Source organism: Patiria miniata, unplaced genomic scaffold (genome assembly GCF_015706575.1).
Source record: "Patiria miniata isolate m_02_andy unplaced genomic scaffold, ASM1570657v1 HiC_scaffold_6, whole genome shotgun sequence".
NCBI classification, from domain to species: Eukaryota; Metazoa; Echinodermata; class Asteroidea; order Valvatida; family Asterinidae; genus Patiria; species Patiria miniata.
In genome coordinates this window covers 14,642,260-14,666,439 of record NW_024037073.1, presented here as the reverse complement: position 1 = coordinate 14,666,439, position 24,180 = coordinate 14,642,260, and the positions used below count along the sequence as shown (strand labels likewise).

At 42.5% G+C, this 24,180-nt stretch overlaps 1 protein-coding gene across 2 annotated transcripts; it reads right to left on the bottom strand.

Moving 5' to 3' along the window:
* Positions 1–490: 490 nt before the first annotated feature.
* On the bottom strand, positions 491–21,941 carry LOC119743025 (zinc finger FYVE domain-containing protein 26-like). 2 transcript variants are annotated; one of them, XM_038219337.1, is made up of 18 exons: positions 21,781–21,941; positions 17,260–17,540; positions 16,703–16,787; positions 16,255–16,344; positions 14,945–15,360; positions 14,335–14,590; positions 13,230–13,400; positions 11,877–11,968; positions 11,442–11,611; positions 9,578–10,888; positions 8,782–8,856; positions 7,849–8,012; positions 6,430–7,486; positions 5,796–5,916; positions 4,914–5,161; positions 3,426–3,655; positions 1,591–1,757; positions 492–946 (listed from the first exon to the last, which is right to left on the bottom strand). In XM_038219337.1, the coding sequence occupies exons 2-18, from the start codon at positions 17,490–17,492 to the stop codon at positions 721–723; spliced, it is 5,112 nt and encodes a 1,703-aa protein (XP_038075265.1). In that variant the 5' UTR covers positions 17,493–17,540; positions 21,781–21,941; the 3' UTR covers positions 492–720. The 2 variants fall into 2 exon arrangements, with proteins under 2 accessions (XP_038075266.1, XP_038075265.1); XM_038219338.1 differs by lacking the exon at positions 8,782–8,856 and having other exon boundaries at positions 491–946.
* Between the last annotated feature and the right edge of the window lie 2,239 nt (positions 21,942–24,180).

Sequence of the window (24,180 nt, the reverse complement as noted above, 5' to 3'; positions counted from 1 at the left end):
ACAATCAGTGGCGTCGCCAAGGGGGGGCCAGGGGGGGCACGTGCCCCCCCTGGAAAACCTAGTGCCCCCCCGAGTGCCCCCCCCCATCAAATGCTGGTGCCCCCCTATCCTCTGCAAAATTCTGCGCGTTGTTAAAATCATTACCTCAAAAATAGCAATTTCTGGAGATATCTTCAGATCGAATTTAGCATCAAATGTGGCACCATTTTGCATCTAGCCCATCCTCCGTATGCGAAAATTTTCCAAAGGGGAGGGGGGCACCCCCTCCCCTTAGACCCCTCCCCCAGGACGGCCATCCGTATCCACCTAAGTGCCCCCCCCCCCATCAAATGCTGGTGCCCCCCCCCCCCCTGTGCCCCCCCAGACTGAAAAGTCTGGTGACGCCACTGGTCACAATCATCCTCTACTGCTGGCCCAGTGACAGCTGTCTAGAGCCACATCTTTTTGGGGGGGGATCCAACATGTAATGGTCGATCCAACATGTAATGGTCGATCCAACATGTAATGGTCACAGTGCATGCAGTGTATATGTACATGACTGTGCAGCCACAATGTCTGTGAGTGACCTACTGGAGGTGATTCAATCTTGTGTGGGTTCGGGGGACCTGCATTCATAATATTTAGACCATTAGAGAAAGGATTGTGTCCACAAAATAGTATTTTATACGCGAAATCAAAACTGCCTCACGCGTGAGCACCTCAGCTACGCGGCGTAAGTTTTTACGCTTTGCAGCTCGCAGGGTTAAGTGGAAAAAAGCATTGAAACCCAAGACATGAATTTGATTTATCGATCATTTTTTTTTTAATTGATGGAAACAAATGAATAGAATTGTCTTGCTGTAGTTTGTTTACAAACTTACCGTGAAGTCTGTGTAGGAGTATGTGATTGAAGCATGACGGAGGGTGAAGTCCTGGCCGAAGGATGATGTAACGAAGCTCAAAAGCACTGTGAAATAAAAACGTCAATAAATGGAATTGCTGTCAGATCAGAAGTGAAATCATAGCTCAGTCGAAGGTCAATTCGTAGGTCACTCAGGAGTCAAGTCATAGGCCAACCACAAATCAAGTCATAGGCCAATCACGAGTCAATTCATAGGCCACTCACAAGTCAATTCATAGGCCAATCAGAAGTCAATTTATAGGCCACTCACAAGTCAATTCATAGGCCACTCACAAGTCAATTTATAGGCCACTCACAAGTCAATTCAAAGGCCAGCCACAAGTCAATTCATAGGCCAATCACAAGTCAATTCCAAAAGTCAATCAAGAGTCGAATCACAAGTCAAAACGAAAGTCAATCACAAGTCAATTTTTGGTTTCAGTAGCATGAAACGACCGATGTTTCTATTCCCCCTGGATGGGATGCTAGTCCATGGCGGGTTACTCCCCAGTAAATGCCGGTACCCATTTGTATCCAGTGCCCAAGGATACAACACATGGCCAACAGCTGGATTCGAACCCCTGACCCTCTGATCACGAGTCACAAATCCTAACCACTAGACCCCACTCCCCCACTTAATTTGTCAGGGTGAAAACTAAAAAAGAAAAGAAAAGAAGACTAAAAAAGAGTACATCTGAGATGATTTTTACCTGACAACACCAAGCTGTCCGATGCGGTAGGCCATCTTGTTGAGGTAGGCGATACGTTCGATGATCTGACGACTACTGGTGCCCGGGAGGGTGACAACATCTTCAAGGTGCAGTCGCTCCGTCAGGGAGCTGTGTCTTGTGTGGCCGGAGCAGGGTAACGTGACATCCTATGGAATGATAGCGGGAAAAGAATACAGTGAGCTATCAAGCTTTCATCCTGAAAACAAAGTCACTTTTAAACTTACAGTTGATGTACACGTACTGCCTTATTACATTATCTTGCATTAATTTATACCTGTCTTTCATTGTGCAGTACCAGACAAACATCAATGTATTCGGAAGCACTTTTTATTATTTACACCAAAACAAAATTTGTCTTATCATCTATGAGACCATTGCAGGCAGGCTATTCATTCTATTATGAAGGCCCCCTTCAATGGCGAAAGCACTGTGCTAGTTATTGTTCAGATAATCTGTCAAGGCGCACTTGCTGTGTACAACAGAGTGCACAATGGTTTCTCCATTGAAGGGAAGTGTACAGTGATCACGTGCCCGGGTTTGTCTATATCAGGTGTGATAGAAAAAAAAAAAGGGCCTGTAAACCTTGTGCAAATGAAATATAATTTACCCCAGTGGATGATTCTGTATTTCAACATATCTACAATCCCAACAATACAATTTATACAAAACCTACAACACAGCTAAGGTAATAAAAACTTGACATGTGTAGAGTAAAAAAAACCAAGTATCCTGAAATTTGGGGGAATAATCATCCTTACTCGCAGCCGAGAAACTGAATTGCGAAGGACGCGGCTACAACGTGGTCTGGCCGAAGGCATGTAAAGGCGCCATAAACAGGGTGACCCCCCAAAAAAGTAACCCTGAAACATTTGCCTTTTTTTTCAAAAACAAGATCTATGAAGTTTTATGTTTTGGATACATATCAGATTAAAGCTGGGAGTTTTTTCTTTCAAATACTGAACAAATCATGAAAACAGCACATTGGGTTGCTGTGGGAAAATGACAATTATGTAACACAACTCCTTTTTGGTCCCTTCCAATGGCATTACCACAGTTAAGGAATTTACACTGTACCTATTTGTGCATGAAATGCATGTAGCGCATTATGTCCTAATCCTTACAAACAGCACGGCACATAATATGACAAGAGTGCAAATGAATTGATGGAAATAACCAATTTTAAACCTTTTCAGCATCATAAATATGTCAAAATATTACAGAAATTACAGTGGGCGCACAGCAACATATGTGACTGCTTGAAGCACATTTGGAAAGGATGCAAAAATCACTTCTTTTACATAATTGGCATTTTCTCAGCAACTATTTTCATGATTTTTTTCAGTATTCGAAAGAAAAAAATCTCAGCTTTAGTCTGATATCCAAAACATAGAAATTCACAGATCACGTTTTTGAAAAAAGGCAAATGTTGCAGGGTTGCATTACTTGGGTCACACTGTATATGATCCATGTCTGACCACGAAGCACAACCAGAGATTGAAAGTGTTCATTTTTTTTTGCAGAGGGAGGAAAACCAGAGAACCCAGAAAAAAAACCCCTTGTGGCACAGGAGAGAACCAATGAGCAACTCTACTCACATGTGGTCCTAGCCGGGAATCGAACTCGGGCCACAGTGGTGAGAGGCGAGCCCTTTACACACTAGCCACCCATTCCACCCTCAAAGTGCCCTGCCCACTACTACTACCATAACTGTCCAAAATTGTTTAATTTTATTGATTCATCATGAAGTAAAAACAAAAAAAATACAAAGTAAAACAACTACTGACCAGCTGACCAGGAATTAAAAAAACCCTCACCTTGCAAATGAGCTGCTGATAAATGTGGTGTAGGGAAGCATGTGCCAGCATGAGGTTCATCACGTTGGCGAAGAAACACAGTCGCTGCTTGGCGCACTCCAGCTGGTCCAGGTCCACGTAGGCCAGCTCCCTGGTGGCCTCGGCCAAGGCCTGGAAATCCTTGCTGCTGCTGGCTAGCACACTGGCACGTAGGCCAAAGTGGCCGTTGGGGTTGATGCTTGTGGCATGACCTGAAACAGCGATCATATTGAGCAGAATGCCAGATGAATAAAATCTTATCCACAAGGGATTTTTGGAATCAGAGCTGTTTCGCAATACAAGAGGTACTGAAAATAAAATGAATATCACGTAAGCCCTTTAGTCTTTTATATTCGCCAATTTCAATGTCAATTTGATTAGACTGTGAACATACCTAGCATGAACTCAATCTTCACATCAATACTACAATAAGTTTGATTTTACAAACTCCAAGTCATTAGAAGAGAGTCATTAGTCATTAGAATAGAAGTGTCACTGAATGAGATATAGCACCACCATATTCCTATCAATGTTAAAAAGATCTAATACAACTTTCGTACCTTTTCACAATAAAATGATTGAACAAAAATTACAATAACGGGATTTAAACCTGTAAACTCCATAACACAGTACCGCCTAGGCTATCCCGCCCTTTGTTTATTCATGGGTTCTAGGCAGAAGCAATGATCACGAGTGAGCCATGTGTCCAGAGATCATGCCCAAAGTAGTACAATAGGGCTCGCTCACTGATGGCCATCTCTGTAGGAGAACTGCAACTGCGTATTTTATGCAATCAAGCACCCACTGCGCAGTGTTGAAAATGTTCCAAACACGCACGCTTGTTGCTCAAAATGTGTTCGAAATACGATGCAGCCGATGCGCCTTATGCAAGTTGACGCTCAAAATGCCGATGCACGTGAATGGTCTGTAGGAAATGACGTCATTTGAATGAGACCCATTTAGCAAAGTCACAAAACTGGGCGATGGCCATCCAGATCATTCTGAGGGAATGCAAACTTTTTCCCTCGTTTTTCGTTTTTGTAAGTCCAAATGTTTTTAAATAAGCCACAAAGGGAAGCTGACCAGGTGCATTAATGTTTTCAAAGTTGAACAAAACAAATTGACTGGAGCAGGGTTTGAACCTGCGACCTCCCGATTGCTGTTCGGCCAACTGCTGTTCCGTGCTCAACCAACTGAGCCATCCATCCCTATGTTGGTGGTTCCCAAATTTGTTCAAAGGGCGCTAGTCAGAAGCCCCTTGAATAAAGACACTGACAAAGATGTGAACTGCCAATATAAGGCTGGATAGCTAAGTTGGAAGAGCACCGGAACGGCAATCCAGAGGTCACAGATTCAAACCCCGCTCCAGTGAATTTCTTTGTTCAAATTAAAAAAAAACAAAATTCAAATCATTAACTAAATCACATAGGGAGACAGACTAGGCACACATTTTGTCATCCTTTTGTTTACCTTTCATGAGCATAATCATCTTGGACAGGAGATCCCGCGCAACGACCTCTGGGTGTCTCACCTCACTCGACCATTCCATCCCCTCCCCTGGGTCATTCAGGACGATCCTATAGAGGGAGCTCTTTGGTGCGGAGGCTTGCGGGCGTGGTGGTCGGTCTGGTTTGATGTGCATGGGGATAGCTGGGCAGCAACTACGGACGATCACATGGACCAGGTTCAGCTTCAACTGGTCTGCGACACCTTCTAATCTGTAGATCGGAGCAATTAAAAAAGATTAAAGAAATTTAATGAGCAAGCTAGTACAACCCGAGGCCAATTTTGGGGACTTAAACACAACTTGGGACAAAGTGGTTAAAGGTAGTAAACACTATTTGTAAAGTTAAAAAAGATACCACCATTTTGGATATTTTGCTGTTCTAAATGTTCTTTTCTTTAGTGGATTGTTGTTTGACGGTACATGGCAGTCAGCCATTGAGCTAACGTTTCTCACAAATGTTTTCAAATAAGCACATTTTGGGGTTCACAATTTGAACCGAAAACCCATAAACTGAACAGTATCTACCTAATATGACATCACAGCAACAGCGCCTTAAGTTGTCCAGAAGAGCATGGCAAATGTTAAATGTTTAAAGCAGTGCATTTTTCAATGAAATAAAAAAAAAAAGATGTCAAATAGTTTTCATACATTTAAAAGGAGTAAAAAGTTGTACAAAATTTGTTCCTGGGAAAAATACATCTCAGGGACCCTTTAAAAAGCACAAGCAATGCCCCATTGGATATACCACACAGCATTGCTTTCTTTTCTGATTCAGGAGGTTCTTTCCTCGCATAAACAAAAAAGTCTAATAGAAGTGAGGAATACTTTGAGGAAATGTATCAGACCTGACTGGTGGGATCTGGTTCTGGAACATGAGTCTTCCCAGCAAGAAGTTAGGGCTCTCCTCCAGGACACAGTATGGGTTGACCGCCTTCATGCTGCCACAAGGCACAGGCTGGTCCAGACCTGCCACGCACCCATCAATTCATTGAAAGGAAACAAGAGAAAGAATCGGAATTTAGAAACTGAATGTATGGTACACAACGTGGGACTCTTCCATCATAACTCAAAGGGTATTTGTTCTATATTCTGGAAACTTCTACAAATTTCTGAGTTTTTAATAATTTCCTTTCAAATAAAGCATCACTATGCACACTCCAGATTCTTACTGTTTTAAGCACATAACACAAAGTTCTGCAGACACAAGTATGTCTGTCTGATATTATTCTTTTGAAATGGTAATGCAGTTGAATGATAAATGAGGCTCAAAGTCTGGAAAAAAACTGTTAAGCAGCCTCTTTGTTTTTAAATAACAAGAAAACGGCAATGACGAGTGAGGAGGTGATTAGAATCATAGATTAAATTAGAAATAAGTAGGTATCCTCCATGTACTGGCACTTTCCAAAATATTAGATTATCTTGCACTAAAAATATTTAAGAGGTTTAGTGAAGTTATTCCCAAATTATTAGTAAGCATACCTAGGTGCCATTCTTTGGCCTCTACCAGCAGAGAGGAGAGAACAGAAACATGAGCGTAGAGGCTCATCAAGTAATTGGAGTACTCTGCATCGTGATCCAGGCCCGTTGTGGAGAGCAGCGCGGTCAACGAGTAGCAGTGGTTCCCGCACTTGTCAAAGGTCTGTAGGAGTTGCCTCATTGCTTGATGGACCACGGAGCGTCCCTTGGGGGACACCTTCAAGCCATGGTCCATCTCAGATGGAGGGAGGTTCTGGGCAGCCGATCCTGAGCTACCTGGCGTCCGTTTGTTACTTTCAGCTTGCAGGGCCCGGCTGAGTCCCAAGACAGCTTTCCTTTGCTCCAGAACCAAGTTGACGTGCGCCCGTAGGCCGATCGCATCCAGGGGTTTGGTGGCCTGCAGCAGCGCGTCACTGGCGCTGCGCTGGAAGAACTCCTCCATGATGTCCTGTCTGATGAGTGCCGTCGCGTCGGCTGATGTCGGGGATATCAAATTAGTCATCTGGTGGACAAAGGGTAGAATGCCCACAAGCAGCTGCAAAGGGTCCACTTTGGTGTTGGGTTGAGATTGCAGGCGTGGCTTGAAAGACTGATCAAATTCCCCCGGGCTGTGGTGTCCGAGTTGGAGACGCCCCTTGGCCACTTCGAGTAGGTTCTTACTGGCCTTCCAGGACTTGCAGGCCGAGCAAGCCAAGTCAAAAACCACCACCCCGGCTATGTTCAGCCTCTGAATGTTCCTGAGCATTGTGGTGACCAAGGAGTGCTTCTCGTGCTGGTCTGAACCAACCAGAGGTGCTGTAGGCAGCAGAGGTAATACTGATGTGGCAAGCAGGTCATCCACCACCCCTGAGACCGACAATGATGCCGCTCCAGACGCAGCTATAGACGCAATGGAGGAGGATGACCCAGAAGGTTTGACTTTGGGAATACCCGAGATGGAGTCAGTCTTAGCTGCCTTGGCGTCGATATTCTGAAGACGACGTAATGTCTGCTCCCAGTGTTCCGCAAAGTAGACCTCCGAGACCTCAGGCGTGTCTTCAAGTTCAAACATCTTCACCACCTTCAAGAAAACAATGAGATGCAATTTTGGTAAGTACTGTAAAATAGTTGCTTGGCAAAAACAGACCACCAGCCAAAATATCAGTTGATACACTGCTTAGGACCGGCCTCAGCACACAAAAATGAATACTTTCTGCTTAACAGCAGCCTCATTCCATTGTGCCTGGAACTTTAATTCATGGAGCAGCTAAGCAAATAAGGTTTTTTAGCAAAGTTACTTGCGAAGCAAAAATCTGCAAGGAAAATTTGAGTGCTAAGCGAATGTACACAGCATATCATTTGGGTGGGTACCCTATAACTTCTTTGCTTGAGCAGGTCCTTGGAAAAGGTCCCTGATCCTTTGTTCTTTCCTGGACAATATACCTGTAAAGCCTGTGCGTAGCTGCCCCTATGCAGACACATCCTAAGCAGGGTATCCTGGGAGGACAGCATGCGGGCAACCACGCCGCGCTCGCTGGTGGGTGCTTTGCTGGTTGATTTTTGACGTCGGCGTCTCTTGCGTCTCTTACTGCTGCTGGTGCTTCCGTCTACAGAAGATTAAAAAAAATGATGTCAGTGCTACTCCTGATGCATCAGAATACGGGTGTGCATCAGAAACGGGTACCAGAGTACCCAACCGCTGATGTCAGTAACCGGTTCCAGATTATGGGATGGGCTACCCGTACCCAATTTAACAAACTACTTCTGAGACAATGTGAAAGAAAGATTTTGAATGCCATTTTGGGGGAATTTTCAAAATGAAAACCAGGCTACATGTACATGGAAAACCAATACAGATGTCACGTTTATGTGCACTTTAAGGTATGACAAATGAGATTTCTGAGTTTTCTGCCAAAAGAAAACTTCTGAGATTTGGATTTTGGGGTTGGTTTTTTTTACGAGTACCTGGGTATCTGTGTTTGACTTCACTAGGGTACCCGGTTCCCGCACTACCTGCAAATGCACACCACTATCCATACGGAAGTCCAAAAATCCACTTTACAACAAATCTAAAAGGGGAAGTTTATCACGGCGTATTCTCTCAGCAGCATTATTCTGATAACATTTCAAAGGGAGGGGCAACATGTTGTTTTCTTGCAATGAGGTTTACAAACACAGCAACACGTAAAAAAGAAAACATTTCAATACAACCATAGCCCTTTGGGGTGTTAACAATTATTTGATGACCATGACAAGAATGGACAGGGAATGAGATCAAATGAGATGGGATGAGCCAAATGATGGTTCCTGATATTGTAAAAGCTCAACCTCATATTTTGACCAACAATCTTGATTTATCCCAGAAGACCAGCTAACCTGCAGATGTGAACCCTGTGCTGAGCCTGGCTAGATGTGGACGGGAATCATCCCTTGAATTGCTTCTCGAAGTCCCTGTATTCATGTAAAGTTTGAGTTTTGGATGACAATTAAATGATTTCAAGTGATTGCTTTTGCTTAATATCGAAGCAGGTCTACTTCTCCACACAACTGCATTTGCAAAACATGGGAAAGTTTGCCCAAGTGTACTGATCAAAAAAAATAATTTTAACAAAGTGAAACTTTGCTAAAACCTTGGCTCTGCTAAATGCAACAGAAAATGCAACAATGGTAAGAACTTGTTGCATATTGTTGCATTTAACAGTCAAGTCCCATTGTTGCATTTAACAGTCAAGTCCTACGTTGTGTGGCATCTTGTTGAATTTAGCAGGGTAACTGCTCGTAGTGCCCAGGTTGATACAACAGACTCCACAGACTGTCACAGTTTGTTGCATTCTGCAGTGTACATGTAACTCAATAGTGCCAAGGCTGGTGTGTACTGGGTTCACTGTGCAATGCAACAGAATCTAGTGTTGCAGTGTGTTGCATTTAGCAGGGTTCTCGTTTCAACTGTGTTGAATTTTGTTGCATTTAGCATGGTACATGAAGAACACCTGATGGGGGTTAGGGAATGAACAAGCAAATATCCAAAGCAACGAATGGAGTAATGTACAGTGTAGAAATGAAGCATATGGATATGGATTATAAATGTGAATAAGTTGAAATATAAAGACATTTTACAACAGAATGACCGAGTAAACTTTTTGTCATTTATTTTGTTGGCCTTTGGACTTACCTGAGCCACTCTTTCCACTAAGGCTGCTGACACGACTCCTTCTTCGCTTTTTGTCACCGTCAACCTTGTCTCCTCTCTTATCATCCTTATCTCCATGGAAACCAGTCATATACAGCTCGTCGTCGCTGCTACTGTCTCTGACGGGTCGGTTGCCATTGGCTGACCCCTGTGATGCATTCTGGGAACCTGTGGCCTGAGATACCAGCCGGTAGCGCCACCACGCCTCGTTGACCCGCTGTGTCAGTTGAGAGATGCGCTGGGCCATGGTGGACGTCGAGACTGAACAGTGCATGTATTTCATCAATCTGCCGCCGGCCTCCTGCAGGACCTCCACGGATGCGCTAGGGCCAGCTAGGGAGTATCTAGCTTCTGCAAGATCAGCCAAGCACTCCTTCAGAGTGCTGAGCAAGGCATCGATGATGTCCTCGTCTGCCACAAAGCAAATCTTCACAGGTCCCAAGCTGTTGGAGCTGTGTTGGCTGTGGGACTCTGAGCTCCGCTCTGTGTTGGACCTCTTGGCTACAATTGATCCTGAGCTTGTTCTGTCTCGCTTCTCAGCACTCATCAGGCTCTCCATGACACCTGTGCTCATTGATTCTGTCAGCATCTCAACTTGAGCAGGCCTAGGGGCATCTAACAACTTTGAGTCACTCGAAGACAGGCCAACTGGGAGTAGTTCAGCTCCTAAGTTAAAGGTGAAGTGTTCATTTTTTGGCGTGCTTTCCAAGCTAGTGACACTCTTGTTCTGCCACTCCTCATCAACGATCCCCTCTTCTCCCCCACTGTCGGACATTGCTGCTTTCCTGACAAACGCATCCTCACTGCGAGTAAACAGCAAAGAGAAGATGTTCTCCAAAGTCTCCACTCGGTAAGTCAGAGGGTAGAGGAGTGACAGTTGGTGTCTGGCTTCCCTGAGGTGCTGCAACACGTCCTTCTCCCATGAGTTTACCTGGTGCAAGCCAGCGCTGTCATCAGCAGCTTGTTTACTAGTTGACCGGCCAGAATCTCCCTGAGATGTATGAGGTTGGTGGGGTGTTAATGAAGTATTGCCAGTCCTCTTTGAGTCCTCAGGCTGAAGTAACACAGGTGCACTCCTGGAAGCACCAAGTGATGCTCCTTGCTTGTTCAGGTTGGACTGCTCCCGTGGCTTCCTGCACTGAGTGCTGTTTGAGAGAGCTGTCATGCAGCTCTTGATGGCAAGGAAGCTGCGGTAGATGGCAATGTCTCTCTCCTGCTGGATGGAGAGCTGTTGCGGCTCCTCAAAATGAACAGACTTCCCGCTTGATTTGGGGACTTCCTCAGACTTGACATCTATTGAAAAACACATACAAAGAAACTTGACTGAATACACAAATCATGTGTCCTGGTTCTGCAATGTGTCCTTAGTTCTTGTGAGACACTCATAACTCTATACAGTTTGCGCATGAAGTCAATAAACCGTGACTTTGCATACTATTAACACTATTACCCTGCTGGATGTAACACATTGCATCAGGTGTAAAAGCCTGTGGAACCTTGCCGCAGTGAGCCATCAACACCAGTGCATAAACGGCCAATTCTGAAACAATGAGAGCTAGTCCCATTGAACAATGCCACAGTTGTATCCTGCTGCATTTGGTCACCATGGACTCTGAGGCAGTGTGGCCTTACAATTTTTGACCTTGCTACACTAAGCAGGTTTTTCGTCTTGACAAGTGCTGCCTATTGCTGCATTCAGCAGAGTTTCTGGCCAAACCACCCTATTACAGGGGGTTAGGGTCAAGTGTTATAGTTTGACAGATTTAAGTCAAAAAGCTCAGTAGATCCTGAGAGGCTGTTTGCCAAAATTCCTTGAGGGTTACAGATTTGATGAAAACCACATTACCAAGCTGCGGCTTCTTGCTGAGGATATCAAAGACTTCGGCCGAGTCCAGCTGGCTCAAGTTTGTGGCGTGATGCAGCATGTGAAGCACTGAGCGGGAATCCAACTCACAAAACATCTCACTGGCCTTGGGGTCAAATCCTGGGTCAACACCACTCGCGAGTAGAAAGGGTCTGTGGTAAAAATAAACAGCATTTTTATCCTTGATGGAATTTGCCATACACCTGCTATCTTAAGGGATGCAGAAATCTCAACATGTCAAATTTTCAACTTTATAGCTAGAGCAAGCTTGTATGCTGATTCAAAGTGTCTTAGACAGTTATAAGCATATATGCTTATACAACTTAAGATTCAAATCTCCTCAACACAATTTCCATCACCCAAGATGTAAGGTTCATTACAAAAGATATAAAATCATGATTTTTCTGTTTCATTTACCTGGTTTTCTCCAGACACCATTGAACCAGCTGCACCTGATGGGTCAGCTTCCCGCAGGCCTGGTCAAGAAGTGGCTCACTCACTGAGTTGGTCTGGTACCAAGAAAACAGAGATTAAAATACTAGAACTATTAAATAGCTATGTTGTAGATAGCGCATTGCGATCATAGGCTGACATCTGAAGTCAGTTGTTTGCCATGTTTAGAGGCCACAAATGTATGAAAAACTGTGCGTTAAATCTTGATACAAATATACAGGGTGAGTCAAAAAAGCGAAACCCAAATGTCGGGACTATTGTTTTAGTAACTTCCTGCATGTAGCACTTTTAAAATCTAGGATATGAAAGCCCAATGCATGAACTATCTTTTAGTTCAAGATTCATTCGAATCACTCATGTACTTTTCAAGTTACGAAATTTGTAACACAACCACCGTTTTAAAGTTCTGTCCACGGATCACAAAAAAGGTGTGCGCTCTTTCAGCAAAACGAAAACAATTCACATACATCCATATGTGATTGCACTAAAAGAAACCTTATGAATTGGGCTTTCATATCCTAGATTTTGAAAGTGCTACATGCAGAACTTCACTAAAACAATGGTCCCGACATTTGGGTTTCGTTTTTTTTACTCACCCTGTATGGTGCACTTCAACGTATGTAGTGACCATGTGTACCAGCAGCCATAGGCGACCTAAAAAGTGACTTGCACATGGCTTCAGAATTTTCGTACATGGCAATGGTTGTGTGTGCTATCTGATAGTCATGGAAAGGCTCATGCCCTCTGCAGGTAAAGTCAAACCCAGATAATTATTTTTTCTACTTTACATGTCCAAACACGGCCTTTTCTATGGTAATCCCAACACTCCCAGATCCTCAAAATTATTAACCAGAGGTTTTAGAGGAATATTTCAGGATTTAGAAAAATACAGCGCAGTCACTATTACAATGCAAAGATCCTAGCTCCTTGAAGTTTGAATGAAGAAAAGGTTGGATTTTAGAGGACCCAAGAAGGCTCCAAGCTGAAAGGGGGGACGAAGTTAGGGTTCATGAAACTTATAAGACTGTTGGGGGTTAAAGACTGTCACGAGTCAATATGGCCCATCAGGCCGGCGTTTATCTCCGGTTTCCTTGACGTGAAACGCCTCAGAATAAATCTATTTCCTCTGGATGGGATGCCAGTCCATCGCAGGTTACTCCCATGCTCCTGCTGGTGGAGAGAGGCAAGTTGGGGTGAAGTGGCTTGTACACAACATATGGCCAGCAGCTGGATTCGAACCCCTGACACTCTGAGTCACAAGCCCTTACTATTAGGCCACACTCCCCCCAAAAATGTAATTACAGCAGAAATACATACCTCACTTGGAACATGCAGGGCCTCCAAGAGCCGATTAGCACTGTCGCAGCTTGAGACGTGGTTCCATCCGAGCAGGAGTACCAGCGGCTTGAGTGGTGCAAACTCATCAGGGGACATCAGGGTTACCAGCTCACTGTACATCCCATCCCGGATGAGTGTCATGCAGGTATCCTGTGCAGTGAAACAAAAATATTGAAAGAAAAAAAAGAAACATAGCACAACAAAACACCAAAAAACCCCACTTTTGTTGATAAACCCCTAAATATCTGTGCATGCATTTTGACGTATGAGCTCAGTCAGTATGGTTCTTGTGTTGATACTGCTGGAAAGCATGGAATTAGAGAAAAGAGGAGTTCCTATTTTTTTTGTGCCCAAGCATCGTGGAAAATAAAACACCCAGGACAGCTTTGTGTACATCAAACAATATTCAACTGAATAATTCATATAAACATGCATGTCATGCCTGCCAATAAAAATTAATTAAAAGTTTGCGAATGTTTGCAAGGTTATTGAAGACATGAAAGTTGTCAATGAGCAAGTATTATAACTTTTAACCCCAGATGACAATACAACCAGTGGAAACTAGTAGTGAATGGCAAATTCATTTACAGTTTGAAATTGTGGAATTCTTGTGTAATTGATGACGGCACCCCTCTTGTGTCAATACGCACACGCGCACACATACAGTCGTGTTTTACTATACTCTCGAGGACAATGCTTTGTGTTTCCCTTTGTCCCTGTAATATAACACTCTGCCATTGACTAAGCACATAACCGTACGATAGAGGACCGTTTTCAACAAAAGACCCAACGCCCAAAGACTGTAAGGATCTGTTGTGCTCCCTTTGTGTGTCGGTCCTCGGAGGTTATGTAGAACACGTACCTGTATGTATTTGCACACAATACCAGGTGTTACACGTATAAGTACTTTGGTTGCTAAGGGTATAGTACTTTGGGTGCTACAGGTAAAGTACGTTTGGCTGTGCACAGCAAGATAGCAAAAATAGCGAATGCCATGTGACTTGCTCTCGGCCAATCAAGATACAGAATCTGTTGGTGAGGTGTTATAACATGTAATTCAAGTGTTAATGGGTAAACAACTGACCAGGACGTTAGCCAGCACATGTCTTTCCCTGGACAGGGCCTGCTGGAACATCTCCTTCCAGGCCAGCTCCCTGTTCTCCATCTTGGCTAGTCGCAGCGTGATCCTCAACTCCTGGGACAGCATGTCCAGCTTCAAATGAGTCGACTTCAGCTCTGCGTTCAATTCCTGGATCCTCTCCTGTCCTTCGATCCGGCACAGCTCCCTGATGAGATAGGGGGACCCCCGGCCCAGCAGGGAGGAGTACAGGGACTGGATCCTAAAGTTTGGAGAGGTCAAAAAAATTTGATTCATTTTTGGTGAATGTCAAATTAAATTACAGTCTCAATTTACGGAATTCTTTTCTGACTGATGACTGCACCCCTCTTGTGTTTATGTCTCTCTGACAATATCGTAATCAAGATGTCACAAGCCAATTAGAAGTCCCACCACAAGTCACATAGCAAATCTGCCTTCAAGTCATGTACTATGATTTTCACAAGAAATGAGACTAAGGGGTTTCTTTGTCAATATTCTTACCCAGTTACTTGTGACCTTGTGACAAAACTTGTAATTGGTTTATGACTGACTGATGATTAGACTAGTGATTTGCACTGATGAAAACTTTTGCTACCTGAGGAGTTGGTGCGGGGGCTTTGTCAGGTCCAACAGATTCAGGAAGAGCGACTCCAGCTGCAGGTCTTCCATGTCCCGACTGGGGCCCATCAGGGACAGGACCTTGTAGACCCTGGCCACAAGCTTCTCCCTGTTCCCTGGAGCCTGTCGCAGCGCTGAGATGTCTTCCGTCAGGCAGTCCACGTACACCTCTTGGAGACTCTGGTTGTGGGGGAGATGACGCCGGGAGCTCGTTGGGAGCCTGAGGTGATTGATTATGGCGTGGCCTGGGTTGGTGTCTCGCTGGAGGCACACCTTCAGGAAGGCCCTGATCTTGTCCGTGATGGACGGTGCATGGGGGTTCGGGGATAGCGGATTCCCAAGTTGCTCAGCTTTTGTGATGTCCTGGATGTAGATGAAGAGGTTGTACACATCCTGTGGTGATAAATAGATAGAGACATGTCAACAAAGTGTTGTTTCATATGTCCCATTCGTAAACTGTATACTCAACCCTCCTGCTATTTGACCAGTCACAGACAGTCAAAAATACAATACACTTCCCGTTATACCTTACACACAAACTAGTCACCAGCTGTCAGATCAGATCAATAGTAATAGCTCCCAGATGCCTACTGAGAACTTAATGGTTCTTGAGTATGGAGTAAGTAGAAGTAAAGTGTGTAACAAGCCAATGTGGCTCATCAGGCTAGTGTTTATATCCAGTTTCAGTAGCATGAAACGACTGGGAATATTTCTACTCCCCCTGGATGGGACGCTAGTCCATTGTAGGCTACTCCCCAGCTAATCCCGGTACCCACTTATACTCCTGGGTGAAGAGAGCCAAGTAGAGGTGATGTGGTTTGCCCAAGGACACAACATATGACCAGCAGCTGGATTCGAACCCCTGACCCTCTGATCATGAGTTACAAGTGTGGATTGCTGAATGGTAACATCAATTGTTGAAAACGCACATGCTAATGAAAAGATGTTTTCATTGGCTGGGTTGACCACACCTATATGAATGCACATAATAATGGTGTGTGTACTGTGTGTATTGTTCCTACGTGCTACGGAGTTGGCTCGTGAAGGGTCATGCAAGTAAATTGCCAACTAATTTCAAGTTGAACTAATAGTCAAGTTTATTGGATTTTACTTTCATTAATCAGTTAAAAAAGGGCGGGGGGGGGGGGGAAGAATACATTTACCCATGTGAAAAAAAGAAGGGAACAAAAAAAATGGGAGGACAGATTCCCTAGTTGTACTATAGCATTTTTCATGTTGCAGCCACAATTGATATGATTTAAAATGGGATACAGTAATTGTCTATACCTGTATAATAGCTGCAGTGGAGTATTCACTAGCACTGTGCAGAAGCAGTCTGAATTCAACCAGTGTGCTGAGGGAATGAGGCAATCTCTCCTGAAGTAAAAAAAAAACCACATCAGCGAAAAAAAAAACATACGTTTTTGTTTAGGTTAGACCATTATTTTAACAAGTCAAAGCAAAGTCCAGCAAACAAGTCAAAGGAATTAATGCATTAAAATGATGGTCTCATGATGATGATGATGAGACCATTATTTGAATGCATTAATTCCTTTGACTGTTTGCTGGATGGCTTTTATTTGATCCATGCCAATAAAAAAGTGACACTGTAAATATTAACTCCAGAACCCCTCAGACTCTGCCAAAATCAAACAATTACAGGAATGTGAAATAGTAGATGTGAAAATTCGGCTGATTTTGTGGATGTAAACTCTGGCTGATATCCCTTACTCACCTCTAGATTAGTCGTCAGATTTCTGTGTTCCTGCAGCGCTAGCCAAGCCAGGTGGTGTGCTGAAGGGACACTCTCTGACGCCAAACTACAAGAACAGATTCAAAACAAACGAGTCAGCGTAAAAAATATTAATCTGTTATGGGGGCCAGGTTACCAACAGTATTCCTATAGCAACAAAAAAAGTGATGTAAAAATGTTACAAGGAAAATGTTATCATTTAAGTAAGATTTGAGGCTTTGCATGGTGGAGATACTAAATAATGAAAGGTTTGCGTAAACACCATGTGCGAATAATTTCTCAATTAAGAGAATGATTCTGAAAAGAACCAGAGGTATAAACTTGACATTCCGGTCAGTATGCTCTCCTGAAGATGGTCAGAGCATACTGACCAGAACGTCGAGTTTATACCTCTGGTTCCTTTCAGAACCATTCTCTTAGTTGAAAAATTTTTCGCAAATGGTATTTCCGCAAACCTTTCATTATTTATGTTATCATTTGAAAAAATTGAAATCTAAAATTATATAAACTGCAGAGTCCAACTTCATGATTTCATTTACCTGCAATCAAAAGGATGTTCGACAACCGCCTCCAGAACTTTCCTAACTTCAGGCTCAAGCCACGCCCCCTCCTCTCCGTACTTCGCCAACAGTGTCTGACCGCATGCCCTGACTAGTTCCCACTGCCCAAGGTGGAGATGGTTGCAGAAGGCCACAAAGAGCTGCTGGCGGGACACCTCTTCCTCCTGGCCGAAGGGATGCGTGTTGGTGGAGGCCGGGGTGTAGGAAGTCATCTTGGATTGGGTAACGTTGCAGCATAAGACATTGACTCTAGCTGTGCCCTGCAGTGTTAAAATACATTGTATGTGGAATGACATTATTATTCACTGTTAATGTCATTACTGATCTGCAATCAATGTATCAATGTATCAATGTACGGTAAATGACTGCTAAATGTTTTCTGGCGAGTGTGGCTTGTAGTTTGGGATACAATGATGAAAACGGAAAATTTTGGCCGTTAATGTTAAAACCTGCATCTAACTCTTAAAGACTTCCCCCAGCTCTAATTGGCAAATTTACGATGAGCATTTATTTAACTGAGGCTTCCCTTGAAAAACCCAGACATGGGAAATTTGCCATTTAGAATGGTGAATTTCCCATGTCATAAGCCTTAGAGCTGGGTTTTCCAAGCTATGTATAGTCGGATTTTATCGCGACATCGGAAATTACTCTTTTTGTGTTGCCAGTACACCCTCTAGCTGCGTTTTTTTATCAGTTCATCTTTAACTAAGGATTTTCTATAAAAAGTTCTATAAAAAGAAGAACAAAAAATGTCGCGACTTCTGGTGAATTTGATGAATTTTAATAAAATGGTACTTTTCCTTATCTTGCAAATTTTCTCACTATGTGAGTCTGCCAAAGAAGGAACCGTCTATCTTTTTTATAAATCCCTATGGAACTTTTGTTGTCTGGTTCCCATTCCACTGCTGCAAAGATTGAAGAAATTCTATTTCTACGCACTCGCCTTTATTGTTTGGCAGTGGATATTTTGCCGGAGACGGCAAACCTTTAGTAAACGTTAGTTTGCCGGATATGCACTGAACATGCGCAGTTACTGTTTTTTTGTACTTAAACATTTTCCGGTGACAAATTTTAGTCTGGCTCCATGCCAATATTATCGTTGTAACCTCGTATTCACAAGATGGGATTCAGACCATTTTATAATTTCGGACTTTATTTCCCTTTAAAAAAAAATCCTCCAGAGCCACAAATCTGAAAAAAAAAGTCATACTTTGCAATAAAATGTTTGAGACATGTTAAAATAATAAAAGAAGAATATTCTTATTTATTTGGGGATGGGAAAAAAAACCCTTAAAAATGTAGCGGGGATTGGGATCGAACCCGAGTCATCCCGCTCACTAAAGCCTTTGCTTAACCACTACTAGCTATTGCACATCTCTTTCAGAACCATGTCCTTTGCAATATATTCCTCAAAACGGCTAGAATTGTTTTAAAACCTGGATAATAATAGTTGCTGAACTTGTTCCAGTACTTGAATGATAACTAAAACCAGAAATGTTCACTACTTACGGATATTTTGGCTGAAACCGAGGAGACCTTTGTTACCAACATGTCAACAAATACGACTGCCTATTCATTGCCTCATGCATACACATTTTCTTCCTGGTTTAAACATCGCCACCATGCGGTCATTTCAAGATACTTTGATCATGTCCCCAACCCGTACCCCACAATACAATCGAGATTGTATATGACTGTTTTATGTAATACATTGATATATTGATCGTGGTCCCCTGCCGTGTGTTGTGATTTGGTATGGCCGGCAGATGGAACAAATTGTATTGCAATTAAAATATTTTGGATAACATCAATTGTTGGAATACTCATGTGGCGAAATAAAGCCTTTTGGCAGTTTTATGTGAGCGATTATTGTGGGACGGAATTTTGGATTACACGCACGTGATGCTGAAACCGGTATGTTTAGCATGCGCAACTGCTCTTGACGTAGCCTAATGCAAGCGGCGCTATTCACAATTTATTGAAGCTAGAAATGCAGCCAGGTCTTGGTCTCATAACCTTTTGAGGCGATGGAGAAGAAATACCAGGAATTACGTGAACGCCACCCGGTATTTCCGGAAAAACTGCGAGTGAAACAATTGGAAATTCTAAGGGCACTAGCAAACAAGAAGACCGTTCTCGGGGTCTTGCCAGCGGGATATGGTAAAACGCTAACTTGTTTTGTGCCGCCACTTTTAGACGAAGGTATCGGACTAGTGGTGTCGCCTTTAAAAGCCCTCATGGCTAATCAACTGGAGTGGGCTGCAAGCCGAAATATTAGGGCAATAGAGCTCTGTAACAAAGTAAACATGGCGCCAGAAGACATATAGAGTGAGTATATTGCCATTTATTCGTATATAGCAAAACATTTTCAGGTGTCAATATAGGCCCTAATCACATTTCTAACATTTTTATACAAAATAAAACCTTCATCAAATGTCATTGTTTAGAACTCGCCAACTTATCACCATAATTAACAGTCCAAATTATAATCAAAATTAACAGATTCGCTTTTTTTATTTTCTTATAAAGGAGTCAACAGTGGGGACCTTGATGTTGCCTTCGTTACCCCAGAAGCACTGGATTATTGGCTGACAAATCTACCAACGGCTTTTGTAAGGAAATTGAAGCTGATAACAATAGATGAAGTGCACCTTGTTCCTGAATGGTAACATTTGAAATTAAACGAAAATACAAATTAACTCTTTTCTCTTCTTTTGTTACAGCGGCGTATCTACACAGGTTAAAACTTGCAAGGGGCACTAATGGGGTCCATTTTTTGTACATGCGGCATTTCATGGGGGGGGGGCACAGGGGATCGTTTGTATATCTCGCCCCCGGGATTTACGCTCTTGCTTGTAGTTACACTACTGTATACCATTATAATTTGGTGGATGGACGGACTTATTAATTAAATTTGTATAATTTGAATAATTTATAGTGTGCTCTTATCGTCGGAAATCGTGATCTCGCAGCTAGCTATAACAAGAGTTCGTATTTCCATTTAACCATTATGTAATTTATTAAGTTCCGAAAAACACCATTGTTGTTTTGAATTTATCTGTAGGGGGGATTCCTTCAGACCCGCCTTCATCAAATTGGGTAGACTGCGAAGCCAAATGGATGACGTGCCCATTTTGATGTTAACTGGCACACTCAGCAATTCGGGCCGTTAAAGGGTGCTTGAATGTCTCCATTTAGTACCCGAGGATGTGACAGAAATATACGCATCGCCAGACAGGTATTTCGTTCCATTTGAGTTACACATATCATTATCAATATTTTTCTAGCAGCACTTGTCAGGGAGCACTTGATATTTTCATATGTTCTTTAATTTTTAACCCTAACCCTCCAGGGTATGTTTGCTAGAACCCTGCCAAACGTAGCAACATGCAACACTTGACTAAGTGACAAGCCTGCCCAGTGTAGCAAGATCCATCAGGGGAAAAGTCTCAAGGCCACACTGCCTCCGAGTCCGTGGTCACCGCATGCAGCAGGATACAACTCTGGCATTGTTTAATGGGACTTAGCTCTCTTTGTTTCAGAATTGGCCATTCATGCACTGGTGCAGTAAATGTAATGCATATGCAGTAAATTTGGGCCATGTTTAACAGAGCGTGTTGAATATAAACCTAATGTCTTTCCCAACATCCAATTACAATAATCTTCCCCTAGAACCTCCCCTAACATCTCTTTCTCTGAAGGTCACGGTGCTTTGATTTTTATCTCAACACAAAGTGGTGATCATTTAAAATAAAACTGTGCTTTGAAAGTCTGCATTTTCTTTCCAGTACAAATTATCAAACTATTTTTTTTATGTATATATTTCCAGCTCTTTATCCTCGCTTGGTAAGTTGACCGCTAGCTTTAGACAAATGCTAGGAAAGTGTGCGTTTCGTTTGGGCGAAATAAAACGCGATGAATTGCTTGTTGAGTCTTTCAACGGTAATCTACCAGATGTTGATAAAACATAACGCTAGGATCATCCTAGCTAAACCACTACACCAAACGTGCTACACAACTTTTGGTGGGAATTTAATACATCTTATAATTCAGCCCTATCTTAAAGAGTACAGCGCCCTCTGTTGATATGGATTGCCGCCGGCAAACCTTTAGTAAACGTTAGTTTGCCGTCATTACCTCTGGCAAAATATCCACTATCTTATTGTTTATTTGTGTTGGCAACACACGTGCGTTGCAAGCGGTATACCTGCGCAGATTATGGAGGATCGAGGATACAACAGACTATAATCAGTGATAATCATGGAGTCAACAACATTTTCAAAGTATTTCCTAACAAAATTGCAAATGTTTCTCTGTCCCAATGAAAGTTGAAACTTCATGTCTTTTCCACATTTTTGCCTTTTTGTATGCAATGCCAATGACTGACCATGCTGACCTTCAAGTTCAACTTCATTGTGATAAATTATGAAAACATTCTTTCCATATCTCTAGTCTTACTAGTCTTAAATTAAAATAAAAGTACAGTACCCGAGTACGTACCTAAATGAATGGGTCCTTCATACGCCTTCCACATTTGAGCAATGAGTAAACTACCAGCACGTGACAGCACAATAATCAAACATTTATTGACTGGCGGAACCCTTCACGCAGCTGATGCGCATGTGATACGTGACAGGTGATAACATCTTCACGCGGCAGGGTGACCGTAAGGTCATGGCCAAATTCTGCTAAGTGCACTTCAAAAATCTGTCAGATTTATCAAAAATCTGCCCTAATTCCCCAGAATTACTCGAAATACACTATAAACACTTAAAATCACATGCAGGTTTGTAGTATTGCCTTAATTAAGGTTCAAATTACATTATAAACAATCTATAGTCTCATCATAAAGATGTTATGAAATTGCATAAATCATTTCAGGCAAAACGCGGTTGCGTCACGACGACTTGTTGGTTCCCAGTGAACCTCAGCACCTAGACCAGCCAACCTGTCCCATTTTTCAAGGGTTTGTTTGAAAAAGACGGAAGTTTTTTGAACAAATGTACCATTTTTTTTCCAAATTTGCTATGTTTTTTGCAGAATTCTGCCAGAAATCTGCCAAAAAAATCCATTCTGTCAATTTTTCTGTCAAACTAGTTTGTCAAAGTCTGTCAAATTTAGCAGAAAATCAGCTAAAACGGTAACCCTGTCTCACGGGCATTAAAGTGGTATGGATCCCAACTCTACCAAACGTGATTAGGAATCTCACGCTTCCTTTCAATATGGCACCCGACTATTACTTCCGCAATACTGCAGTGACTGTATGGCAAACCTCGTCTCCGGGGTGTCGAGCAGTACGCGCCCACCACTACCTTACTTTTGGAAACTAGGTTGGAAATAAAGTAAGCACTGGGGACGAGGTTGATGTATGGCCTTTTCGAAACATTGGCTTCGTTTGGGTTAAAGAGATTTTATGCCCCCGACTTCGGGGACCCAATCTAAATTTTAGTGCCTGTATTAATGCTTCAGGAACATTCACTTTTATGATTTGAGACCAAATGGGGTAGGGGCCAAGGGGTAGGGGCCAAGGGGAAGGGGGAAATGCCGAAAAAGGGGGGAAAAAAGAGGGGCGAAGCCATATATTGCTGTTAATTTGATGATGCGGGGGGGGGGGGGGGGGGCAATGCTCGCCTGCTCACGCCTGAAAAAATGATAAATTGAGAATATAATGAAAAAGTTAAGGAATTTTGGGGAAAAATATGCTTTCATGCCCCCCGCTGAAAAAAATCCTGGCGAGCCCATGGACATACCTCAGGGTACCGTACATACAGATCACTGTAAGTGCATACACAGACATTGCAAAACAAGAAAACACTTGCAAGCTTCATGTATTGAAACAGAAGACACTTTTTATCAGTTTGTATTTACAGTTATAGGAAAACTAAATCGACAACCAGTTACCCTCCCTAAACAAGAATCCTGTATCCAATTGTATTAGAAAATCTAATTCAACTTGACTGAAAAAAAAAAAAAAAAAGATTTACAGATTAATAATAAATGTGACAAAAAAATTAAAGGAAATAACAGAACTACTCATACCTAGCCACAAAACTGAACTCAACTTCTTTGATTATCCTTTTAGGTTAAGAAACTTAATACTTTTTTTTAATTCGGAATTATTTGGTACTGTTTTCATGAATTATGGATAATCTGATCACTGTTTGACTGGCATTTTCATGACTCCGCTTCAAAGTTTTGATAAAAGTCTGCAGACTCCTATAATGAACAAAGCCGAAAAAAAATCAAAAGGGTTTTTTAAAACTATCTGACCACTGACACACATTTTGGTCTGAGGTCTGTCCCCAGGTAAAGGAATGTGGGGGACTCAAAATATATATCACCACAAACCTGTTGCAAAAAATACACATCAAAAACTATGATCCTCACTTTGTTGGAAAGAATGCCTTGAAAAACACAATGATATCCCAACAATGTGCTTAAAGAGGTTGTGGAATGCTGAAAATCTTTTTGTTTTTTATATTTGTTTTTATTGTAGAGTAGACCCATATATATCACGACAAACTCTCATTCTTTTGTAATGTGCGTTTATATGTTTATAAAACTGAAATTCATCGAGTAATTTGTTGGTCGGCGAGAGCATAATTGAAATCAACAGTCGTCAGGTTCTTCGTAAAATCTGAAAAACCGTGACGTAATAAACAGGTCTCGTTTATACTATGCTGCATCGGGAGTCCTGTTTATTACGTCACGATTTACTATGTTTTGTTTGCTGCCCCCAACGAAGACTTTTACACAAACTGCACGTTCGGTCGAAACAGGACCTGAAAAACAGCTCTCAAAAGTACCTTTTGTATTCATTTCATGACAGAAACAATAGTCGTTTTTATTTCATCACACCTTGGGCTACATATACCCGAAAAATGACGGAAATGTCTTCGA

Coding starts and splice junctions, on each gene's coding strand:
- LOC119743025 (XM_038219337.1), bottom strand. CDS start 17,492: ATGACTTCCTACACCCCGGCCTCCACCAACACGCATCCCTTCGGCCAG. Junction 5,162..5,795: donor AACCAGATCCCACCAGTCAG/GTCTGATACATT, acceptor TCCGATCTACAG/ATTAGAAGGTGTCGCAGACC. Junction 1,758..3,425: donor ATCAGCAGCTCATTTGCAAG/GTGAGGGTTTTT, acceptor ATCATTCCATAG/GATGTCACGTTACCCTGCTC.